The sequence below is a fragment of the Pristiophorus japonicus genome, chromosome 6 (assembly GCF_044704955.1).
Source record: "Pristiophorus japonicus isolate sPriJap1 chromosome 6, sPriJap1.hap1, whole genome shotgun sequence".
NCBI classification, from domain to species: domain Eukaryota; kingdom Metazoa; phylum Chordata; class Chondrichthyes; family Pristiophoridae; genus Pristiophorus; species Pristiophorus japonicus.
In genome coordinates, this window is record NC_091982.1 from 49180976 (window position 1) to 49204154 (window position 23179).

At 43.1% G+C, this 23179-nt stretch overlaps 2 protein-coding genes across 4 annotated transcripts in view; both read left to right on the forward strand.

Annotated features, from left to right (window-relative positions):
* mtm1 (myotubularin 1) overlaps nucleotides 1–23179 on the forward strand; it is a 145989-nt gene that overhangs the window by 117653 nt on the left and 5157 nt on the right. For all 3 annotated transcript variants that reach the window (XM_070882840.1, XM_070882843.1, XM_070882842.1), the window contains exons 8-14: nucleotides 2355–2510; nucleotides 5530–5718; nucleotides 10043–10228; nucleotides 10684–10890; nucleotides 14612–14704; nucleotides 15495–15608; nucleotides 17500–17676. In XM_070882840.1, the coding sequence (XP_070738941.1) occupies nucleotides 2355–2510; nucleotides 5530–5718; nucleotides 10043–10228; nucleotides 10684–10890; nucleotides 14612–14704; nucleotides 15495–15608; nucleotides 17500–17676 (1122 nt within the window). The remainder of the gene's footprint in view (nucleotides 1–2354; nucleotides 2511–5529; nucleotides 5719–10042; nucleotides 10229–10683; nucleotides 10891–14611; nucleotides 14705–15494; nucleotides 15609–17499; nucleotides 17677–23179) is intronic.
* On the forward strand, nucleotides 3593–4146 carry LOC139265143 (large ribosomal subunit protein uL13-like). Its single transcript, XM_070882057.1, has one exon. The coding sequence runs from the start codon at nucleotides 3676–3678 to the stop codon at nucleotides 4102–4104; it is 429 nt and encodes a 142-aa protein (XP_070738158.1). The 5' UTR covers nucleotides 3593–3675; the 3' UTR covers nucleotides 4105–4146.

Here is a 23179-nt window from a genome sequence, read left to right on the forward strand (position 1 = left end):
TCTGAACTCCAGTGAATACAAGCCCAGTTGATCCAGTCTTGATATCTCAGTCCCGTCATCCTGGGAATCAGTCTGGAACCTTCGCTGCACTCCCTCAATAGCAAGAATGTCCTTCCTCAAGTTAGGAGACCAAAACTGTACACAATACTCCAGGTGTGGCCTCACCAAGGCCCTGTACAACTGTAGTAACACCTCCCTGCCCCTGTACTCAAATTCCCTCGCTCTGAAGGCCAACATGCCATTTGCTTTCTTAACCGCCTGCTGTACCTGCATGTCAGCCTTCAATGACTGATGTACCATGACACCCAAGTCAGGTTGCACCTCCCCTTTTCCTAATCTGTCACCATCCACCAAAGTGGATAACCTCACATTTATCCACATTATACTTCATTATACTTCCTTTTGGCCTGGCCCTTCTCTGTTTCTGTGACCCCCCCCCCCCCCCATGCCCTCCACTTCCTGATCTCTCAGTTCCTCCCCCATCCCTTCACCCCACCATTGTTAGCAGTGGCTTCAACAGTTTCGACCCGACATTCTGGGAATCCCTGTCTAAATCCCTGAATCTCCATCTCCCTATACTCCTTGAAAACCCACGACTTTAATTACATTTTTGGTCATCTTTCCTAATGTATCCTTTTTTGTCTGAGTTCATTTTTGGCAAGTTGCACCTCTGTGTGACGTCTTGTGTTTATTTACATGGAAGTTGCTCTTTAAATGCAGATTGCTGTCATTTTGTACCAGTGGAGTCATTTTTATTTCCACCATTCCTTGTCAGGCATGCCATAGAAAGTTGTACTTGAGGTAGTGCATTGTGATTTTAGTTTTAATTTATAAGGCTAACCACAACTAACCTGTGAGTTTATTCAGCCACCCTCACTGGTTTAATAAATTCAATTAGTTCTAATCTGATTATCACTGATCTTTCTAGAATGAGGCAGATCCTGCTTGTTCTATGTGGATTCTGATCCATTTTATTACAAAAACTAACAAGGATAAAAATTTAAATTGCTGTTCTAGTACGAAGAAATAACATGTTCATATCAAATTACTCTCAACTATTTTAATGCAGGGGATTAACCCATTTAAAATGTATAATGCTGGGAGGAATTTGGTATGAGGTTGTTCAGCATTCAAGAACAATGCCAGTTGTAGGCTCTACCCTACAGTGTTCAGTTTATTTGGTGAATGATGTACATGTTTAAGTGAACTGGTTTTTATTCAGGGAAACAGCAGTAGGTTGTTTAGCAGCTTCTTCAATGCACGCTTCCCAGGAAGTTAATTACCTTCCCTGCGCCTGTTTCCACCTAAATCAACCAGTTCTGTTTTGTAGTTGTGTTCTTTTTGGTGTTCACTGGCTGGGAGTTTTACTTCTCATCCTGTTCTCAGTGAGAACTGTTCCTTGAACCCAAGACAGGAAATGCTGAAATTAATTTTCTTAAACCTACTGGAAATATGTCATTGTTAATGATTTAGAAGTCCAAATTCTGGTCCTTTAGCATTCTCATGTGGTTAGCTGAGGCAACTACATCTAATCAGAAAGGAAGGTCTAGGGAGAGTACATTTTGTTCAAAGCACTCCCCCATTCTATAGAAGAAAATCTTAAGCTCAGGAGAATTCTGAATTGTTCTTTTAAATATTGGTGAAGTTTTCATCCAAAGAAACCGAAACATAGTTTATTCCCCCCACAAATGTGCAGAATTCTCCTGAGGATGATATTTTCTTCCATAAGATGGGAAATACTTTGGGAGGCGGGTGGTGAAAAGCACTCCCCCATACCTTTTTTCTCCTTTAAGCATTTCCATTTCCAAATAATTAACTTGGTTTAACATTTTGGCTCACTGATATCTATTGTTTACTAATGTCTATTCATTCAAATGTCTTGTGCATATGGAGTTTTCTGCCCGTAAAGAGGAGAGGGGAAGAACTCACTTGGGGTTGCTTTACCTTTAAGAACTTTGATATGTGCAGTATCTCAGTTTAAGTGACCTTCCTATATTCTGCCTTATACAAGATCTTGTTCCTGGAGATTAAACTTTATTCATCAGATAGGAGAAGGGCACCTTATTAGTAGGTAATATTGGGAAGATACCTCTATGGTAGGTAGTGTAAGGTTTCTATCTGCAGTATACAGAAATGCTGATTCAGGCATAACATTAATCCTGATGTTTTAGTTTTAAATATTTAACAAAAGGAATAAAAACAGAAAATGCTAGAAACACTCAGCAGGTTATGTGGCATCTGCGGAGAGAGAAACCGAGTTAAGGTTTCAGGTCGATGAAAGGAAGTTTATTTCTATATTTTGGTTGTCCCTTCGTCACTTAATTTATGTTATTTTTTGCTTTATATTCCTGCAGGGCTTACCCGATGAAAAGCGGAAATGGAGAATCACGAACCTAAATCAGAACTATGAGCTATGTGACACATACCCACCAATCTTAGTGGTTCCAGCCAGTGCCAATGATGATGATCTGCGAAAAGTGGCAGCCTTCAGGTCCAAGGGTCGATTACCGGTGGGTATGGCAGAGATCATTTATATATAATACCTGCTGATAATTGTCCATTTATCTTTCATACTGATTTAAATAGTACAGTTAGGAAATAGGTTTGAAGATTTTGTGCAGTTTTCAAATATCCATCCATTTCTTTTCTCCAACCTAACTTGTTTTCCATTTCCCCAAATTCCAAGTTGAACTGCACAAAATACTTTTTTATTGACTTGTTAAAAAGGCAACAGTTTCAGTTTATATTAATACTATCGTACTATATTACATTCAGTGCCTGGGTGTATCATTGAAAACTCATTCTAAGAGCTTTTTGCTTCCGTAGGTGGTGCTGTGATGGTCATTTTCAGTGTTAAATGTGTCGAGCGTCCCTGTCACAGCCTGTGTCAACACAATATTTCTTTTAGTGAGAGCATATCACATTGTGATTGCCACTGGGTCCCCACCAATTGTTCAAAATGCTTTTTTTTCATCTGCCTGTTTTTCCTTCATTAACTGTAGTTTCTTGTGTCCAAAATAAAGGTTAAAAAACATTAAATGACATATTTCACAACATGATTAAATGTATCTGCTGAATTGCCTTTTGTGTTTTCTAATGCTGTCATTAAAGTTTGTATTTGAAGGTTTTAGCTTCTCCCAAAAGCCTGGGCCTGGGTTAATATTTCTCTCCAGAGTTGTAATTCTGATTTCCATGAATAGAATTCTTTAAATAGTTGTCATTTGACCTAAAAAAAATTATCAAAAATTCCAGCAGGCAATTCCTTATGAAAATTCAACGTGCAGGATGTGCAAAAAGCAAATTATTTCTTTTTTTAAAGACCGATTTTCCCATAACTTTGTTTTGGTAAAATCCCTTGCCTCTGAAGAAATGCGCAATTATTAATTTGAGTGGTCCCTGGACTTACTGAAAAGGGGCAGAAAATGTTTCTCTCCCAGGTGGAGGTTGCTGCTTTCGACACTTACTCACGTCCACTGTGAACAAAAGAATGTAGAATGCAGCAAGGTACTGCTCCTGGATGGCCGCGGACACCTCCTGGGCCGCCTGGCCACCATCGTGGCCAAACAGATCCTGCTGGGCCATAAGGTGGTGGTGGTGGTCAGGTGCAAAGGTATCAACATCTCGGGCAACTTTTGCCGAAACAAGCTTAAGTACCTTTCGTTCTTGCACAAGAGGATGAATACTAACCCTTCTCGTGGCCCCTATCACTTCAGAGCACCAAGCCGAATCTTCTGGAGGACTGTAAGAGGTTTGTTGCCACACAAGACAAAGCGAGGTCAAGCTGCCCTGGACAGACTAAAGGTCTTTGATGGGATCCCGCCTCCATATGACAAGAGGAAACGCATGGTTGTGCCAGCAGCCCTGAAGATTGTACGTTTGAAGCCAACTCGAAAGTTTGCTCTTCTGGGTCGCCTTGCACATGAGGTTGGCTGGAAATACCAGGCCGTTACGGCCACTCTCGAAGAGAAGTGTAAAGAAAAGGCCAAGATTCACTATGAGAAAAAGAAGAAAGTTTTGAAACTGAAAAAAATTGCTGAGAAGAATGTTGAAAGCAAAATAGCCAAGTACACGGCTGTGCTAAAACAATATGGCGTTCTTGTTTAATATATTCAGTTAGAGGCAGTGATAATAAAAGCTGTTAGAAAGCAAGTGAATGTAAGCTGTGATTCCAATGTGCAGTGTCAGGATTTGAAGATTGGCATGGACTAGTTATCCTATACAAACCTGCTTGTATCGAATCTAAGTTTGTTCAAATTTTTGTGCAATAACAACTTTGATGTGTTGTTCTCTAAAATGCTTTTGGAGTGCAGATTTCAAATGGCCATGTGCAATGCAGCAAAAGGAATGCTGTCATTTAAATCCAGAATATTGTCTGAAATGTTAGCAGTTTATATAGGACAGTTTTTAAAAAATGACCAATATTTGTGGTTTTGTATCATTTTTTTGCAACCCTAGGTTACAATTGTTGACGTGCAGTATATTTGTTTCATAGATTCACTGACATTTAGAAATGTAGTATTGCACATATCTAAAATCCATAGACTGTATGCAGACTACAGAATTTATTCAAAAGGAAGGATGGCTCGATAATTTACATGGGACTTGTTATTTCTTGAGTTACAACGTTTTCTATTAAGCATTCTATAATATATCTCTGTATAACTTGAAATGTGAATTATTTTGATGCATCCATAATAAGTACAAAAATGCATTAATATTACAACGGTCATATAAGATGCCCCTCAGGTCTTTCAAGAAGTGTGAGCTAGTAGTCACGAAATTCCCAACACAGTGGCTCTTGCAAGGCCAAAATAGAATCTTTGGCACTATGTAGTCACATCGTAAAGATGATGTTGAGTCATCGAGCTAAAAACCTCATCTTGGCTTTGTGTATATACGAAACAGAAATAGTAACGGCATGTTTTACTTCTGTGCAATAAATGAACGTGGATTGGAAAAGGCTTTCATGTTAAGTCACGCATCTCATGCCTCCAAGATTGGTGATGCAGCGCTTTGATCTGTTCTATTCTGGAGCCCCATGAATTTAATTATTTATTCCTGGTCAACAGATAATTAGAGTCTTTTTTTGGTGGGGAGAAAGAGTTTTTAAAAATGATTTGTTCCTGTGATGTGGGCATCGCTGGCAAGGCCAGCAGTTATCGGCCATCCCTAATTGCCTTTGAGAAAGTGGTGATGAGCCGCCACCTTCAACCGCTGTAGTCAGTGTGGTGAAGGTACTCCCACAGTGCTGTTAGGGAGGGAGTTCCAGGATCTTGACCCAGTGATGATGAAGGAACAGCGATATACTTCCAAGTCAGGATGGTGTGACTTGGAGGAGAACTTGCAGGTGGTGGTGTTCCCATGCGCCTGCTGCCCTTGTCCTTCTCGGTGGTAGAGATTGTGGGTTTCAGAGGTGCTGATTGTTGTATTCTATGCATTATTTATTTTGTAGTCCTGACCACATGAAATACCATAAATGTAATTTTAAAATTCAACTTTTGTAATGACCTGTGTTTGCATCTGTTTCAGGTCTTATCCTGGATACATCCAGACAATCAAGCTGTGATTGTTCGTTGTAGTCAGCCACTGGTTGGCATGAGTGGGAAACGCAGCAAAGATGATGAAAAGTATCTTGATATTATTAGAGAGTCCAATGGGCAGACCCAGAAGTTGACCATCTTTGATGCAAGACCAAGTGTTAATGCAGTAGCCAATAAGGTGTGTAAGAGCAGAGACATAGTGTACTTTCAGGTAAGATAGTACAGTGGTTAGGGTAGTAGACTAGTAACTCAGAAGCTGTAACATTTAATAGTGTCAGCTGTGGCTTAGTGCCTGACACAAGACTCCCAAAGCAATCGCTCTGCTCGGAACTCCTACACGGCAAGCGAGCCCCAGGTGGGCAGAGGAAATGTTTCAAGGACACCCTCAAAGCCTCCTTGATCAAATGCAACATGCCCACCATCATCTGGGAGTCCCTGGCCAAAGACTGCCCTAAGTGGAGGAAGAGCATCCGGGAGGGCGCTGAGTACCTCGAGTCTCGTCTCAGAGAGCATGCAGAAAGCAAACAGGCAGCGGAAGGAGTGTGCAGCACACCAGACTCCCCACCCACCCTTTCCTTCAACGACTGTCTGTCCCACCTGTGACAGAGACTGTAATTCCCATATTGGACTGTTCCGTCACCTAAGAACTCACTTTTAGAGTGGAAGCAAGTCTTCCTCGATTTCGAGGGACTGCCTGTGATAAGTGGGTAGCACCCTCACCTCTGAGTCAGATGGTTGTGGGTTCAACTCCCACTCCAGGAACTTGAGCACATAAATCTAGGCTGACACTCCAGTGCAGTGCTGAGTGAGTGCTGCACTGTCCAAGGTGCCGTCTTTTGGTTGAGATGTTTTAACTGAGACGTCTGCTCTCAGGTGGATGTAAAAGATCCTATGGCACTATTTTTGAAGAAGAGCAGGGGAGTTATCCCCAGTGCCCTAGCCAATATTTATCCCCCACTGTCCCTAACCAACATTTATCCTTCAATCAACATAAAACACAGATTATCTGATCATTGTCACATTGTTTTTTGTGGGAGCTTGCTGTGCACAAGTTGGCTGCCGTGTTTCCCACATTACAACAGTGACTACACTCCAAAAGTACTTCATTGGCTGTAAAGCGCTTGAGGTGGTTGTGAAAGGCGCTATATAAATGCAAGTCTTTTTTCTTTTTTCATTTAATAACTCTTTAATCTTCAGAATCTGACCTACACGTAACTAGTCCACATTACGTGGTAGTGCACACAATCTGAATGCCCTCTGCAATGACCTAGCAAGATGCTTAGTTGTCCAGTCACTAAAAGAAAGCCCATCACCCTCTGGTCTGGGCCACTAGAGATGGGCATAAATGCAGTTTTGCCAGTGTTGCTGATATCCCAAGAAGAATTATTAAAAAGAAAATAATGACTCACTTAGGGATGTGTTTGAGTCATACTTGGATAGCTTTCTGCTCTGCGTTCCTTGAGCTGCCCGCAGCGAGATCCCTGATTTTTGTTGATTACTGGGTCACATTGTGCGACTGCATGAGAAATCTGTTGCACTCTAGCTTCCTCTGCTTCATCCTTGAAACATTTTCTACCCATCCCTTCTTTGCATTCTCTACTAATCTATTAATCACTTCCCTAACGTTACAAAAGAATACGGTAGAGTTGTAGCAGGGACAGCAGTGTCTGTCTGCCAACTAGATGGTTATCTGTCTGAATCCCAATACTGCTTGACGACCACCCTAGCCCGTATTTTAGGATTGGGTTGCGCCAATGGCGGGCGCTGTACTGCACTCTGAGGGGACCGACCGGCATGACTGACTCGCTCCATTGCCAGGCCATTTCCGACAAGACCAGTATTGTTTGAAATCGACCAGTGTCCCAGTCTGAAATTGAAGATAATTGTTTAAAATGCATGAAAAAGTAGCAGTATAAAAGATAGGAAAGGATTAAAGTCCGATAAAGTGAACAAAAATTAAGAAAGTATTGAAATGGAAAAGAAAAAGTAACTGTCTCTCACGGGGTCAATATTTCATTTGGGCCACATGTTTGATGGAGATGTAAATTTGTCAAATTGAAACCTTTTTTATTGTAACTAATGAAACACTTTAATAACATTGTATATTACAATACCTGTACTCAAGTGTATTAGTTATCATCATCATAGGCAGTCCCTCGAACGAGGATGACTTGCTTCCACATGAGTTCACAGATGTTTCAATGAAGAACCCGATGTTCCAGTCCTGAAATCCAATTGAAGGGGTGGAAGCTGCCTGTGCGTGGATTTTTTTAACGTGATGACCGTTTGACATCAGCCACCACACGGGCTTGACAGAGCTAGGCCTTTATCCAGTGGCAAGGGTTAACCAGGACGACTGGAGACCTGCTCTGCTGCACGGACCTAGTGAGCGCACATATCGCAGTGTGAACTGCCCCTGGGCCCTTGGCTCTTCTGAGCCCCATAACTTCATTTGCCGCTCCTCCGCCACGATCTCTCACCACGACAACGCCCACCGCTCCTCCGCCACGGCGGCGCCCGCCACGATGACGTCCGCCGCTCCTCCAATGTACCAGGGCCCCGCCGGTATTCCTGTCCATGCTCCAAACAGCGACCTGGGTTTTGATGACGTCACCCAGTCGCCCATCTCAATATCGTTGCACACTTGTATCAGCTTATGCTGGAAGTTGTAGGGGCATGCTCTTTTATAGCCCGACCTGCAGAGGTGTGTTCTCTCAGGTCGGGGGGCCACAATGCTCCCGGGCCTGCCTCTCCAGCTCTTTTATATCCCCCGACCTGCGGAGATGTTCTCTCGCAGGTCGGGGGGCCACGATGCTCCAGATCTTGTATTAGTTATCAGTCCACATGTTGATTGCATTAAATAGAAACATAGAAAATAGGTGCGGGAGTAGGCTATTCGGCCCTTCGAGCCTGCACCGCCATTCAATAAGATCATGGCTGATCATTCCTTCAGTACCCCTTTCCTGCTTTCTCTCCATACCCCTTGATCCCCTTAAACGTAAGGGCCATATCTAAGTCCCTCTTGAATATATTCAGGAACTGTCATCAACAACTCTCTGCGGCAGGGAATTCCACAGGTTAACAGCTCTGAGTGAAGAAATTTCTCCTCATCTCAGTCTTAAATGGCCTACACCTTATCGTAAGACTATGTCCCCTGGTTCTGGTCTTCCCCAACATCGGAAACATTCTTCCCGCATCTAACCTGTGCAGTCCCGTCAGAATCTTATATGTTTCTATGAGATCCCCTCTCATCCTTCTAAACTCCAGTGAATAAAGGCCCAGTTGATCCAGTCTCTACTCATATGACAGCCCAGCCATCCCGGGAATCAGTCTGGTGAACCTTCGCTGCACTCCCTCAAGAGCAAGAACGCCCTTCCTCAGACTAGGAGACCAAAACTGAACACAATATTCCAGGTGAGGCCTCACTAAGGCCCTGTACAACTGCAGTAAGACCTCCCTGCTCCTATATTCAAATCCCCTAGCTATGAAGGCCAACATACCATTTGCCTTCTTTACCGCCTGCTGTACCTACGTGCCCACTTTCAGTGACTGATGAACCATGACACCCAGGTCTCGTTGGCACCTCACCTTTTCCTAATCTGCCACCATTCAGATAATCTGCCTTCGTGTTTTTGCTCCCAAAATGGATAACCTCACATTTATCCACATTATACTGCATCTGCCATGCATTTGCCCATTCACCAAACCTGTCCAAGTCACCCTACAGCCTCTTAGCGTCCTCTTAACAGCTCACACCGCCACCCAGTTTAGTGTCATCCGCAAACTTGGAGATATTACACTCTATTCCTTCATCCAACTCGTTAATGTATATTGTAAAGAGCTGGGGTCCCAGCACTGAGCCCTGCGGCACTCCACTAGTCACTGCCTGCCATTTTGAAAAGGACCCGTTTATCCCGACTCTCTGCTTCCTGTCTGCCAACCAGTTCTCTATCCACGTCAGTACATTACCCCCAATACCATGCGCTTTGATTTTGCACACCAATCTCTTGTGCGGGACCTTGTCAAAAGCCTTTTCAAAGTCCAAATACACCACATCCACTGGTTCTCCCTTGTCCACTCTGCTAGTTACATCCTCTCCAAAGTTACTGTGTAACTACATCATGTATCACGTATAACTGCTGGCAAAGTGTCACTGCCGACATCATTAGTATTATAAAAAAGCTAGTATCTTAATCAAAGGCCCATTACATGTAAATAATGAAGAACATTTTAAATGCTATTATTCCATTCTCGTTAATTGTGATACATTCATGTGATCTTAAAATCCAGCATATTCAACACTTCCTGTATAATGTGCAAATATTTTTAAATATTAAATGGATTACTACACACTAGGATCAAATTAGTGCTCAACTGTTGGTGTGTGTATTTCATCCCCCACCCCCGTACGATACACGCTTTTCTGGTTTAGTTATAAAGTCTACTTTGCATTGCAAGTAATTGAGAAGAAAGCCCTTATTAAATGCTCACACTTTTTTCAGGCCACAGGAGGGGGCTATGAAGGTGATGATGCCTATCAGAGAGCAGAGCTTGTCTTCCTCGACATTCACAATATTCATGTGATGAGGGAATCGTTAAGGAAGTTAAAGGATATCGTGTACCCTAGCGTAGAGGAATCCCACTGGCTGTCGAGTCTTGAGTCGACACACTGGTTAGAACATATTAAGGTGAGGTGGTTCTGACTGCTGTGGGTTTGTGAAATGAAGGAATTGCTGATTTGTGACCTGCAGCTATATGCAGCATTAGATATTTGCAGAGATTTTTTTCAATAAAGGTTAGAAATTGAAATGTGAAATAAATATAGAAGTAAGATGGTGAATATCTTAGTAATCTAATTTTTGGTGAGCATCTTGGTATTTTAGTTTTTTTTTTATGTACAACAGTCTAGCCCTTGAGGTTTTTAATTCAGTGTCACAATCAACACAATAGTCGCAGAAATACATCTCTCCTTGTCTTTAATTAATTGTACCAGTCGAGTTTTCTGTGCAAGCTTTGAATTAAGTTTTATGTCTCTTGGAAGCGATGAACATCTATTTGCATTGTTGTTTCCATCTAAAAGTCATTAACATGCCAGTTTTAAAAAAGCACACATATCCTATACAACTTATATTTTTATATGTAGTTTGTTCTGGCAGGAGCAATTCAAGTAGCGGATAAGGTTTCATCTGGGAAAAATTCAGCATTGATACATTGCAGCGATGGCTGGGACCGCACTGCACAGCTTACTTCTCTTGCTATACTGATGCTTGACAGCTTTTACCGAACAACAAAAGGATTTGAAGTACTCATTGAAAAGGAGTGGATAAGTTTTGGACACAAATTTGCAACGGTAAGAATTTCAACCCACTTTTCAATTTTCCCCAAAGCTTTTTTTTTGGCGTGCTTGGAGTTGCACCTGATTTTGGGGGCCCAAGTACGGCAAAAAAAATGTTTAAGTTTCCCTGTTGGATTTCTTCATCTTGGCGCAGCCTAACTTGTCCTTTAATTTTGGGGGGGTGGAGCCTTGATCTGCACCAAAAAGATCAGGTTGCCACGGTAACCAGGGTCACAATATGGGCTGAGGCTGGCAAGTGAAACATGCAACCAGCTCGCAACACATTAAAACACATTGCATCAACTTAAAAACACGTTAAACTACATTGCAGCAGCTTACCTCCAATTATTAAAGTTCCATCCCCCTCCCGGTGCCGGTGCTGATGCCCGCCCCGAGCCCCTTGCACCCGGTGCTGGTCCACTCCCTGCCCGACCCTAGCCCCGAGTGCCTTGCCGGTCCTGCTCCCCCACCTCTAGCCCTGGCCGAAGGGCTTGCCGGTCTGCTTCCCTAGCCCAACCCTTGCTGGTCCAGCTCCAGCTCCCCGGCCTGCCTCGAGTGCCTTGCCGGCCCAGCTCCAGCTCCCCGGCCTGCTTCGAGTGCCTTGCCAGTCCCACTCTCTCACCTCCCGCCCCCTATCCCAGAGTGCATTTCTGGTCCCGCTCCCGCTCCCCCCGAGCCCCGTGCCAGTCCCGCTCCCTCTACTAACCCTGGCCGAAGGGCTTGCCGGTCAGCTTCCCGAGCCCCTTGCCGGTGCCAGTCTAGCTCTCTACCGCCACCCCCCCAAGCCCTGCGAGCCTTGCCAATCCCGCCGAGTGGCCTCCCGGCCCCAGGCCCGGTGGCCTCCCGGCCCGCTCCCCCGCCCCTACCCCAGGCCGAGTGGCCTCCCGGCCCGCTCCCCTACCCCAGGCCGGGTGGCCTCCCGGTCCGCTCCCCCGCCCCTACCCCAGACCAGGTGGCCTCCTCCCTCCCGGTCCCCACACTTAACTACACCCGAATGGCTTCTCCCCAACCCCTCTCTCCCTGCCCCCCCCCCCCCCCCCCCCAACTCCCCCCTCTCACCTTTCCTGCTTCAGCTGTCCAGGCATCTGATGTCCTTACCTGCGCCGATTTCCTTACCTGCGCCGATTTCCTTAACTCTCCAGAAGGTTTTTCTGCAGAGGCCGCATACGCTGGCCTAAGAAGAACTGGAGTAACTCTCAGCTGGCCAAAGTTGCCAAAATTCTTAGCATAATGGTTTATGTTACTGGACTAGTAATCCAGAGGCCTGGACTAATGATCTGGGGACATGAGTTCAAATCCCACCATGGCAGCTGGGGAATTTAAATTCAGTTAATTAAATAAATGTGGATTGAAAAGCCAGTATCAGTAATGGTGACCATGAAGCTGTCAGATTGTTGTAAAAACCCATCTGGTTCACTAATGTCCTTTAGGAGAGAAAATCTGCCATCCTGACCCGGTCCACTCCTCTGCCTTTATGTGACTCCAGACCCACAGCAATGTGATTGACTCTTAACTGCCCTCTGAAATTGCCTAGCAAGTCACTTATTCAAGAAGGCGGCTCATCACCACCTTCTCGAGGGCAATTATGTCCGGGCAATAAATGCTGGCCTTACTGGCACCGCCCACATCCCGTGAATGAATAAAATAAACACAATATTCTTTGTCTTTGGGGGCACAATACTTGTTTCCGAGACTAAAATGAATGATATTCCTTTTAAAACAAGACTTTTTGGAACGTTGTGATTGTTGTGAAAGCTGTTAATGTAAGGAAACCTGCTTCTAGCGAACTTCAATATCACGAAACTTTGATTCATAATGAAATAGAGGCGAACAGATTTCCTCCTTTCTTCCCCCATTATAGTGAAGTTAATATATTCTTAGTCAGAACCTGAGCATCATTGTCTCCCTCCAGAGGCAGTGGAACATTGCTACAGAAATAGATGCCTATAGTTATAAACAACTTAATTTTTGTCTGCACTGATCTCTTCATTACAATTTACAAAACATTCATTCTAGTTTGGGTCCAGCAAAGAGTCATTCTCAACAACTCCATCTTTTTAAGCTGTATGCAGTCAATTAGGTCTGTGCACTGAAACTGCCTTTCGTTGAAGGGTTGATTTCTTGAAATTGTCTGTTGATGAATTTGAACTTACTGTTCCATAAAATTTTCAACCGAGAAGTTTCAGTATACTTGATTTGAAGGCTTTTCATAGTTTAGCTTATTATTTTCCCCCCTTATTTGCTAAAAGGCAATGACTGCTGCAACCGTACACTTCCATGGTCACTCACAGCCCTTCAATACATTGGCCAACGGCCATTCTTAGTGTGTTCGTTAAAATTAAGCACTGTCTGTCTAGTTCCACTGGGGCTAAAGTTTATTCAGTAGGAGTAATTTCCTGACTTTGCACGCCCGACTGGGAACCTCGCCCACTGAGAGCACATATCAAAAATCCAGGCATGCATTGTACATGAGTCAGAGTTCCTGCTCCTATTTGATATCCAGTAACCCTGTGTGTGTGTGTTGTATGAGGACAGAATCTGGCTTCGCTGTCGCAGTTTCCCCTGATTATTTCTGCCCCCCCCCAAAGGCTATTGAGACTGGCATATACTTAATGGTTACCTTGAAGAAGTAGTGCAGGCTTCCCTGCACCTGGGGGAGAAAATTGTCAATGGGGAAAAAAATAACTAAATGAGTTTGGCTATATACAACTTATCTTCATAAATTACACTGCAGTGTATAATAGTCTTGTACATGGAATAAGTTTGTCTTAAGGAGAAATTGATCTAATGAAAATTGATCTTAAATCCTGGAACTCCCTCCTTAACAGCGCTGTGGAAGCACCTTCACCACATGGACTGCAGTGGTTCAAGAAGGTGGCTCACCACCACCTTCTCAAGGGCAAGTAGGGATGGGCAATAAATGCTGCCCTTGCCAGCAATGCCCACATTCTGTGAATGAATAAATAAAATTTAAAATTCTATTCAGTTGTAAGTGCCTAATTCTGGAGTGTTATTTACACACTGTGTGTTATGTACGTTTCTGAAGGGGAACAGTATCGATTGTGATATACTTTCTAAGTGTTGCAACAAATTTCTACTGTACAATTGCTGTAGTCTCCATCGTTTTTGGTGCAAATGTTCTAAAACTGCTGGTGTGGGAGCAGATTTTTTTTAACTTTTGTCGAATTTTTGCCTCTGGTGATGAACTGAAGTTCTAGCCGGTGTCACCATGAGTGGTGGCAGATTTGTGATGTCACTGAAGAGAGAATTCTACATACAGGCTGTCTCTGAACAAAGATTTTGATGTACAAAACTTGGTAGAAATGGAGGATTGAGAGACTCCAAAAGTGTACAGACATCTCAATTTATAATATGCACGATTTTATAACAGTTCGGACACATACCGTTTTCCATCAATTTAGTGCAAGTAGCCATTGTGAAAATTCTTGAAATAAAAACAGAAAAGTCTGTCAGCACCTGAAGAGGCAGGTAAAAGGTTCAAGTGTAGACCCTTCGGTGCTGATGGCAATTCTATGAATTCTGTAACCTGTTTAGAGTTATAGAATGTTACAGCACTATTATTGCAAAATCGGGTTGCTAACTCTCTATTTTGCATTAATATCAATCAACAATTAGAATTGCTCTTAAAAAAATAATCTAAAATAGCCTGTAAGTTGATGGATGTCCATACATTGTGTTTTGGCAAAGCTGAAGTTGACTTAATAATTTATTTTAGAGAATAGGACATGGTGACAAGAACTATGCAGATGCAGATCGATCTCCTATATTCCTGCAGTTCATTGACTGTGTGTGGCAAATGACAAAGCAAGTAAGTGGTTTTAATACTAAGTATAACATAACAGTGTCATGATGTAAGTTATAATGGACAGCTATTGGATACCATCACACTTCTGAATTTTGTCACTTTTCCATAGAAAGGATCTAGATACAAGTTACTTTAAATTGTACTTTTATGCAAAAACTTGCTTTAAAGGGATTGAATTCACAGGACAATAGCATATATTAGGTTTCAGATGAGGTGTCTAAAACTATCATCCTGAAAATAATGAGATAATTTGGCATTCCAGCAGCAATTTACTTTCAATACTGCTGTGACAACGCTATTTGTTTGAACTCAGCAAAGGCCATGTCAAGTTAAGCTGGTGGACTGGGCTCTGGGGAGGTAGTCAATTTGGACAAGCTGGTATTGCAGAAGGATTTTTAAAAACAAAAATGAGGCTTAGACACTGACCGAAAGGCATATTGGCTTTTGGGAAAAAAGACATTGCACAGACAGACAGCAGAAAGGGGACTGCTGGAAGAATGGTTCTGCCCTGGACTGTAGGATACAATACAGAAGGGTTATTCTGTTTCAAGTTTAGTAGAATGGCCCACCCAAGTGGGAGTAGCGTCAAGTATTAATTGGTTTATGTGGACATAAGTTACACCGATTTGAACGAAACTGCTCTAATCAGACAATTGCTCTGTACATTTCATCTTACTGCAGAGTAAAGCACAATTTGAACCAAACTTTACCTCATCTAGTGTTCCACTTTCAGAGAGATTTAACAATGTGCTTAAAAGCGATATTTTTCATTGACTTTATTTTCTCTTTCTAGTTTCCGACAGCTTTTCAGTTTAATGAGCTTTTCTTGATTACCATACTGGATCACCTGTACAGCTGCCAGTTTGGGACTTTCCTTTACACCTGTGAACAGCAGCGATGGAAAGAGGTTGGTATAAGCAGATCTGGGGGCCACTCGCCATCTAGTGGGGATCAGCAAGGTACATTCTGTGGTATCGCTCCCGTAATATCTGCTGAAGTGCTTTATAACTTGTCCTCCAGAATTAAGGTGGGAATGGGGATGGAAATAATAAAATGTTCCACATTTTATGCTCTGTATATAACTTTATTTTTAAATTAAGGTTGTGCTTTAAATATAGACCTTTCTAGTTGCTCCGTCTGCTTCTTACTTCACAGTTTAATTTTTCCCTCAGTTCTTTGTGTTTTCCCTTGGCTCTTCTATTTCTCTCTGTTCCAACCCAGTTTGTTTCTTCCTTGTCTATATTCTTCCATTCTTTATATTTCATGATCTCTGACAGTTTCTGGGCCAGGGAGAGCAGGAATCAGCACACATTTATGGAGTCTGATAAGGAAGGGATAGACAGGGAAGGAACTGAATTAGAATCTCAGTCACATTTTACATTATCTTTCATGTGTCCCATTTTGGAATCAAAAATTCAAAATATGGATACACGGGGCAAAAAGGCACAATTGCGGCATACTTTAATTGAAAGATTGTGGGGCTGAAATTGCCCTCCGCCCCAAACGTGGGCGCACCTTTTGAAATAAATGGGGCGGAGAATAGAGGGATTTTGCCCTCTTTTTGGTTGAGTTTTGGTCGAGGTGATGTTTAGGGCAGCTGCAGGGCGGAAGTGAGTCGGGAGCGGGACGGAAGGTAGGCGGTGTCACCAGCGCGATATGGACGTGCCACGTCGCGCTGATGCATAACAATGTCACTCCCCTTCAGTTAAAGGGGAGGGCCGCTGAGAGCTCTGCAGCCACTTTACTGGCGCCCATTGGGCCACCAGGGAGGGCACTGGTCTGGCATCCAAGAAGGGGTGCCAGGCTGCCTGTCGGCCGACAATTGAAATAAAATGGCGGCTGCGCCGGAGCGCCCTCCCCTTTAAGGACAGACCCACCGCCCAGCCTCTGGCACCGACTGGAGGCCGCTCCGCTCCCACATGTCAATTTCCCTCGCAGGACAGAAAGGGGTTGCCGCTGAGTGGTAAGGGGTCGGCGCGCGCCCGATGGGATGGCAACACGGGCGGGGCAGAAACCCGTTTCTGCCGCTCCCGGCCCGGGGGCAATTTCTGATAGGTCGGCCCATCCGCCTGCCCCCGGTCGGAAAGGCCTTACCATCCCATTAGGTAATGGGCCTTAAGGAGGGCGGCAGTTTCGGCCCCTGTGTGTATGTGTTGAGAATGCCATTTTAATCCTGGTCCTATTATTTTTCCATGCTAGTTGACTTCCTGTGTCTTTGTTAAGCACCTTGGAACATTAAAGGTGCTATATAAATGTAAGAAACATGAATTTTCTCGGTTACTTTTCCTGTACCTCCCTCTCTGCTCATTTCCCCTTTCCAAATCTTTCTTTGTTGCCCTTTCTCTTTGTGTATCTTCCATTCTCTCTCCCACTCTGCTTCTTTCTGTCTCTGGCTCTAGTGCTTTCTTGTTGTGGTCATTATAGTTCTCCGTCTCCAGTCTCTGTCTTTTTATTTTTGGTTGTTTCTATATGTTTTAAATTATCTATGACTCGAGGCTCTGACCTTCTGACAGTTAGAGAAATTATCTCTTCTATCCTTGGGTATTGAATCACAGCTTTCCTCTTGAACTCAGCATAACCATGTAACCCTCTTTGAAAACTTACAATAATTTCAGTTTAGATGTACTTGTACTAACGTAATTGCCTCTCTACAAATGTGATCACTTAGCTTAAATAGTGGATGAAAATAAAGTATGCCACATGTATTCAGATGAATCAGTAGTGGTGATGTGCTTCCATATTCCACATTTGTGCAATATTATCTATATTAAAAGTCATACTTTTTTTGTTGATTCAAGGAGTTGCGAAAAAGGACTATATCCTTATGGTCTTACATAAATAGTGAAGTTGACAAATACATCAATCCCTTCTATACAAAAGACCAACACCGCGTGTTATACCCAGTCGCAAGCATGCGGCACCTGGATCTCTGGGTCAACTATTACATCCGGTGGAACCCTTGGTTCAGGCAACAGGTATGGTGATGATCAATCAGAAACAAATAATTATCTCTTATCATGCATGCTGTATTTCTGTAAGAATATGAAAGGTTTTGAGGAGTTTGCTGATGATACAAAGGTGGGTGGAAAAGCAAATTGTGAGGAGGACACACAAGATCTGCAAAGAAATATAGACAGGCTAAGTGAGTGGGAAAAAATTTGGCAGATGAAGTATAATGTGGGAAAATGTGAGGTTATCGACTGGCAGAAATAATAGGAAAGCAAATTATGATTTAAATGGAGAAAAATTGCAAAGTGCATGAAACACAAAAAGTTAGTATGCAGATACAGCAAGTAATCAGGAAGGCAAATAGAATGTTGGTCTTTGTTGCAAGGGGGATGGAGTATAAAAGCAGAGAAGTCCTGCTACAACTGTACAGGGTATTGGTGAGGCCACACCTAAAGTACTGCATACAGCAAATAATCCGTATTTAAGGAAGGGTATACTTGCATTGGAGGCTGTTCAGAGAAGGTTCACTAGGTTGATTCCGGAGCTGAGGGGATTGACATATGAAGATAGGTTGAGTAGGTTGGGTCTATACTTATTAGAGTTCAGAAGAATGAGGTGTGATCTTGTAAGAGAATGAGGGGGCTCAACAAGGTGGATGCAGAGAGGATACTTCCACTCCTAGGGGAAACTAAAAATAGGGGACATAGTCTTAGAATAAGGGGACTGCCCATTTAAAACTGAGATGAGGAGAAATTTCTTCTCTGAGGGTTATAAATCTATGGAATTCTCTTCCCCAGATTGTTGTGGAGGCTGGGTCATTGAATATATTTAAGGCGGAGATAGACAGATTTTTGAGCGATAAGGGAGTAAAGGCTTATGGGGAGCGGGCAGGTAAGTGGAGCTGAGTCCATGATCAGATCAGCCTATTGAATGGTGGAGCAGGCTCAAGGGGCCAAATGGCCTACACCTGCTCCTATTAAGTTTCATATGTTCTTCTTATGATATGAGACAGATGATCAGATTGTCCATCTTCTCTGGTAAAGCCCCTTGCTTTGCCAGGCCCCAACCCAAGTGAGATTATAAATTCTTCTAATAGGGCATTGCATGGATAAGCCTATGCCCAACCTTTTGTGGCAAAGTATGTTAGTTCAGAACACACCATTCCACAATCATTTCCTTTAAATTATTAATAGATTATGCTTCTTCTGTTGGGTTTTCCTGCACCATTTATTTTACTAAGGTGAGTTGAAGACATGCTTTGGCTTGGTGTGCATTTTTCTTATGCCTATTTGTTTTTTTTAAAATCCCAAATAAATCTCAAATACATTCTAGATTTTCACTGACCGCAAGATCTCATCTAAAATGTCTGATTAATTTGTGTGATGATTTAATTTTACTAAAACTTGGTTTTCATTTATCATATTTGGTCTATCAAAATTCTTCCAGTAAGATCCTTGTTTTTCCTCAGTAATCAAGGTTTACATTACTGGCCATTTGGCCCATCTTGTCTGTGCTGGCTCTTTAGTAGGGCTATCCAATTACTCCCACTCCACTGCTCTTTCTCCATAGGCTTCAAAACTTTTTTCCTTTCAGGTATTTATCCAATTTCCATTTGAATGTTGCTATTGAATCTGCTTTCACCATCCTTTTAGGCAGTGCATTCCAGATCACAACAACTTGTTGTGTTAAAAAGAAATTCCTTATGTCGTCTCAAGGCCAAGAAAAAAACAAACCAAGCACTAGGGTTTATTTCTAGAGCTATAGAATTGAAAAGTAGACAAGTTATGCTAAACCTGTATCAAACCTTGGCTTGACCACACTTAAGAGTACTGCATACGGTTCTGGTCGCCATATTATAAAAAGGATATTGAGGCACTGGAGAGGGTGCAGAGAAGATTTACAAGGATGATACCAGAAATGTGAGGGTATATATATCGGGAATGGATTAACAGGCTGGGCCTCTTTTTTTCCTTGAAAAAGGAAGGCTGAGGGGTGACCTAATAGAGGGATTTTAAAATTATGAAAGGTTTTGATAGAGTGGCTACAGAGAGAATGTTTCATGTGGGGAAAACCTTAACTAGTGGCCATCAATATAAGATAGTTACCAAAAAATCCAATGGGGAATTCAGAAGAAATTTCTTTACCCAAAAGTGGTGAAAATGTGGAACTCGCTACCACAGGGAGTGGTTGAAGCAAATAGTGTAGATGCATTTAAGGGGAGGCTAGACAAGCATATGATGGAGAAGGGAATAGAGGGTTATGCTGATAGATTTAGATGAGGAAAAACGGGAGAAGGCTCGTGTGGAGCATAAATGCCGGCATGGACTGGTTGGGCTGAATTGCCTGTTTCAGTGCTGTATATCTGATGTAATCCTATATAGTTGGTTTGCCAATCGCCCTAAATCTGTGTCATTGGTTATTGACCCTTCTGCACGGCAAACCTTCTTTACTATATCAAAACCGTTCATGATTTTGAACACCTCTATCAAATCTCTTTATCTTCTCCGCTTTAGTAGAACAACCTCAGCTTCTCCACATAACTGAAGTCCCTCATCTCTGTTACCATTCTAATAAATCTCTTCTGCACCCTTTCTAAGGCCATGACATCCTTATTATGGGCCCAAATTTGACCCACCCATTTTTTCGGCGCACTCATGTGAGATGTGCCGACTTCCTAGGATAAAAACAGCGGCAAAAAGTTATCCCCAGATTCTGGCCACTCTGGCCTCTCCCATGGCTTGGCGCGACGTAGCAATTCAATAAGGGGGCGGAGCTAGGGCCCTGCACTTGAGTGCCGGCAGTTCAATGCATGTGCACTGGAGGTTTCACGCATGCGCAGTAGCTCCTCTACAGCGTGGGACCCGATGTCCCGCCCCTATCCCAGGCCGAATGGCATCATGACGCACGCCAGGCTGCTGCACGTCATGGAGAGTGTCTCGCGTCTGTCCCCGGCCGAGTGGGCTCCTGCACCAGCTGGCCAGCCCGCTGACTTCCCGGGCCGAGGTAGGACTTAAGTTTTAATTTGTATTTATTATTGATGGTTGTGCTTTGTTTAGTGAGTAGAGTTTTGAATGGGGGGAGCAGGGGGAGGGGAGAGAGGAGGAGAGTTTTGATGGGGGGTGGGAGGAGTTTTGATGGAGTTCGGGGGGTGATAACTGTGTAGCCAGTAATTTTAATGAGCTTACTCAAGACTTTCCTGAACCCTGTTGATGAAAATACTTTCCTACATAAGAACCTAAGAATTACGAGCAGGAGGTACTTCTATTTTTTTATTTGAATATTTTGAGAAAATTATATAAATATGTTTTGTCTCTTTACTATTATTTTTGTAGTTTAAGCTTCTATGAATGCCCCTGTTGTATAGAAAATTAACTCTGCGATGTTTGTCATATGTCCTGTATAGCTGTTTGATCCTATTCATAATCCTTAGTCAAGTCATTCATTTCTTAACTCCGCAAGGGTTTTCTGTGCGGCCACAAATGGCCACATATGTTGGCCTAAGTAAGTTTGGAGCAACTATTAGCTGTCCAAACTGGCTTAAATGGGCGTAGGTGGCTGGTAACGCCCCCTTTTGGGGGAAAAAAAACGAAACCAAAAGAAATCCTAACTAACTCACTTACACTGGTACAAATTAAATGTGCAGAATGGGGATTTTTAAGATACTCCAGAAAAATCAAGTTGCTCCCAAAAAAACGGAGCAACTCCTGGGCACATTTAGGCCCAAGTGTGGTGCCCAGAATTGAACACAATACTCCAGTTGAAGACTAACCGGTGTTTTATAAAAGGTTTAGCATAACTTCCTTGCTTTTGTACTCTACGCCTCTATTAATAAAGCCAAGGATCCCACATGCTTTTTTTTTAATGGCCGCCTTAACTTGTTCTGCCTGCCACCTTCAAAGATTTATGTACGTACACCCCCAGGTCTTTCTGCTCCTGCACCTCCTTTAACATTGTACCATTTTGTTTGTTTCCTCACATTTTGGTAGAAAAAAATATCACTTCACACTTCTCTGCGTTAAATTTCATCTGCCATGTTTCCGCCCATTTCACCAGTCTGTCTATGTCCTCTTTAAGTCTGTTACTATTCTCCTCATTATTTACTACATTCTCGTGTTTTGTGTCATCTGCAGACTTTGAAATTATGCTCTGTATTCCCAAGCCCAGGTCATTGATATACATCAAAAAGGGCAGTGGCCCTGGGTAATACCACTGTATACTTCCCTCCAGTCTGAAAAACAACTGTTCACTACTAGTCTCTATTTTCTGTCCCATAGCCAACGTTGTATCCCTACAGCCATTGTCCCTTTTAATCCCATGCGCTTTAATTTTACTTACAAGTCTGTTATGTGGTACTTTGTCAAATGTGATTTGAAAGTCCATGTACAGGTTGTACCTCTCCAGTCCGAACCTCTTTAATCCAGAAACAGCCCTGGTCCGGCATCAATCCTGGCATGGGTAGCGTCCATTGAAAAAAAAAATTGTGGCTCTACGTGTTAAATGTACGTGTGATGCATTTTGGATGACAAATCTTGACGGCCTTGCCCTAGCCAGCTGGAGGTTTTCACACTGGCTGGTGCTGTGGTTTGACACGCGCTCCTCGTTGCCGAGGCCGCCTCTCCTTGCCTGATTGGTGGCGGGCGCACATGCTCTGTGAAGGTGGCAGCGCTGGGCTAAGCCAATATTTTTGCCGCCTTACCGGTCTCAGCAGGGGGGGGTTGTTGTGTGCAGAGGTTGTTGTGTGTGTCTCGGTGCGAGGAGGTTGCCACTTCCAGGGACCAAGGGATATGGGGATAGTGCAGGAAAGTGGAGTTGAGGTAGAAGATCAGCCATGATCTTATTGAATAGCAGAGCAGGCTCGAGGAACCGAATGGCCTTCTCCTGCTCCTATTTCTAATATTCTTATGTACACAACAGGAACTGCACTACCTTCATCAACCCACTCCATTACTTCATCAAAGAATTCGAGTCAAGTAGTCAAACATGATTTGCCTTTTAACAAATCCATGATATTCATTTATAGCCCATACTTTTCCAAGTGCCAGTTAATTTTGTCCAGGATTATTGTGTCTCAAAAGTTTGTCCACCAGCATTGTTGGGCTAATTGGCCTCTATTTGCCAGGTTTAATCCTCTCCCTTGTTTTGAACGGGTGTAATATTTGTAATCCTCTGGTCCTCTGGCACCACCCCCATATCTAAGGAGGGTTGGAAGATTGTGGCCAGAGCCTCTGCAATTTCCACCCTATATCCCTCAGTAACCTAGAATGCATCCCATTTGGCCCGGGTGACTTTTCCACTTTGTACTGCCAACCTTTTAAGTACCTCCTGTTTATTTATATCATATCCAATATCGCTGCTGTCTCCTTTACTGCTACATTGGTAGCATCCTCTTCAGTGAAGACAGATGCAAAGTACTAATTTAGTACCTCAGCCATGCCCTCTGCCTCCAGAAGAATATTACCTTTTTAGCCCTTCCTTTGACTACCCGTTTAATATTCATGTGTTTAGAAAAGACTTTGGGTTCCCTTTTAT

Coding starts and splice junctions, on each gene's coding strand:
- LOC139265143 (XM_070882057.1), top strand. CDS start 3,676: ATGAATACTAACCCTTCTCGTGGCCCCTATCACTTCAGAGCACCAAGC.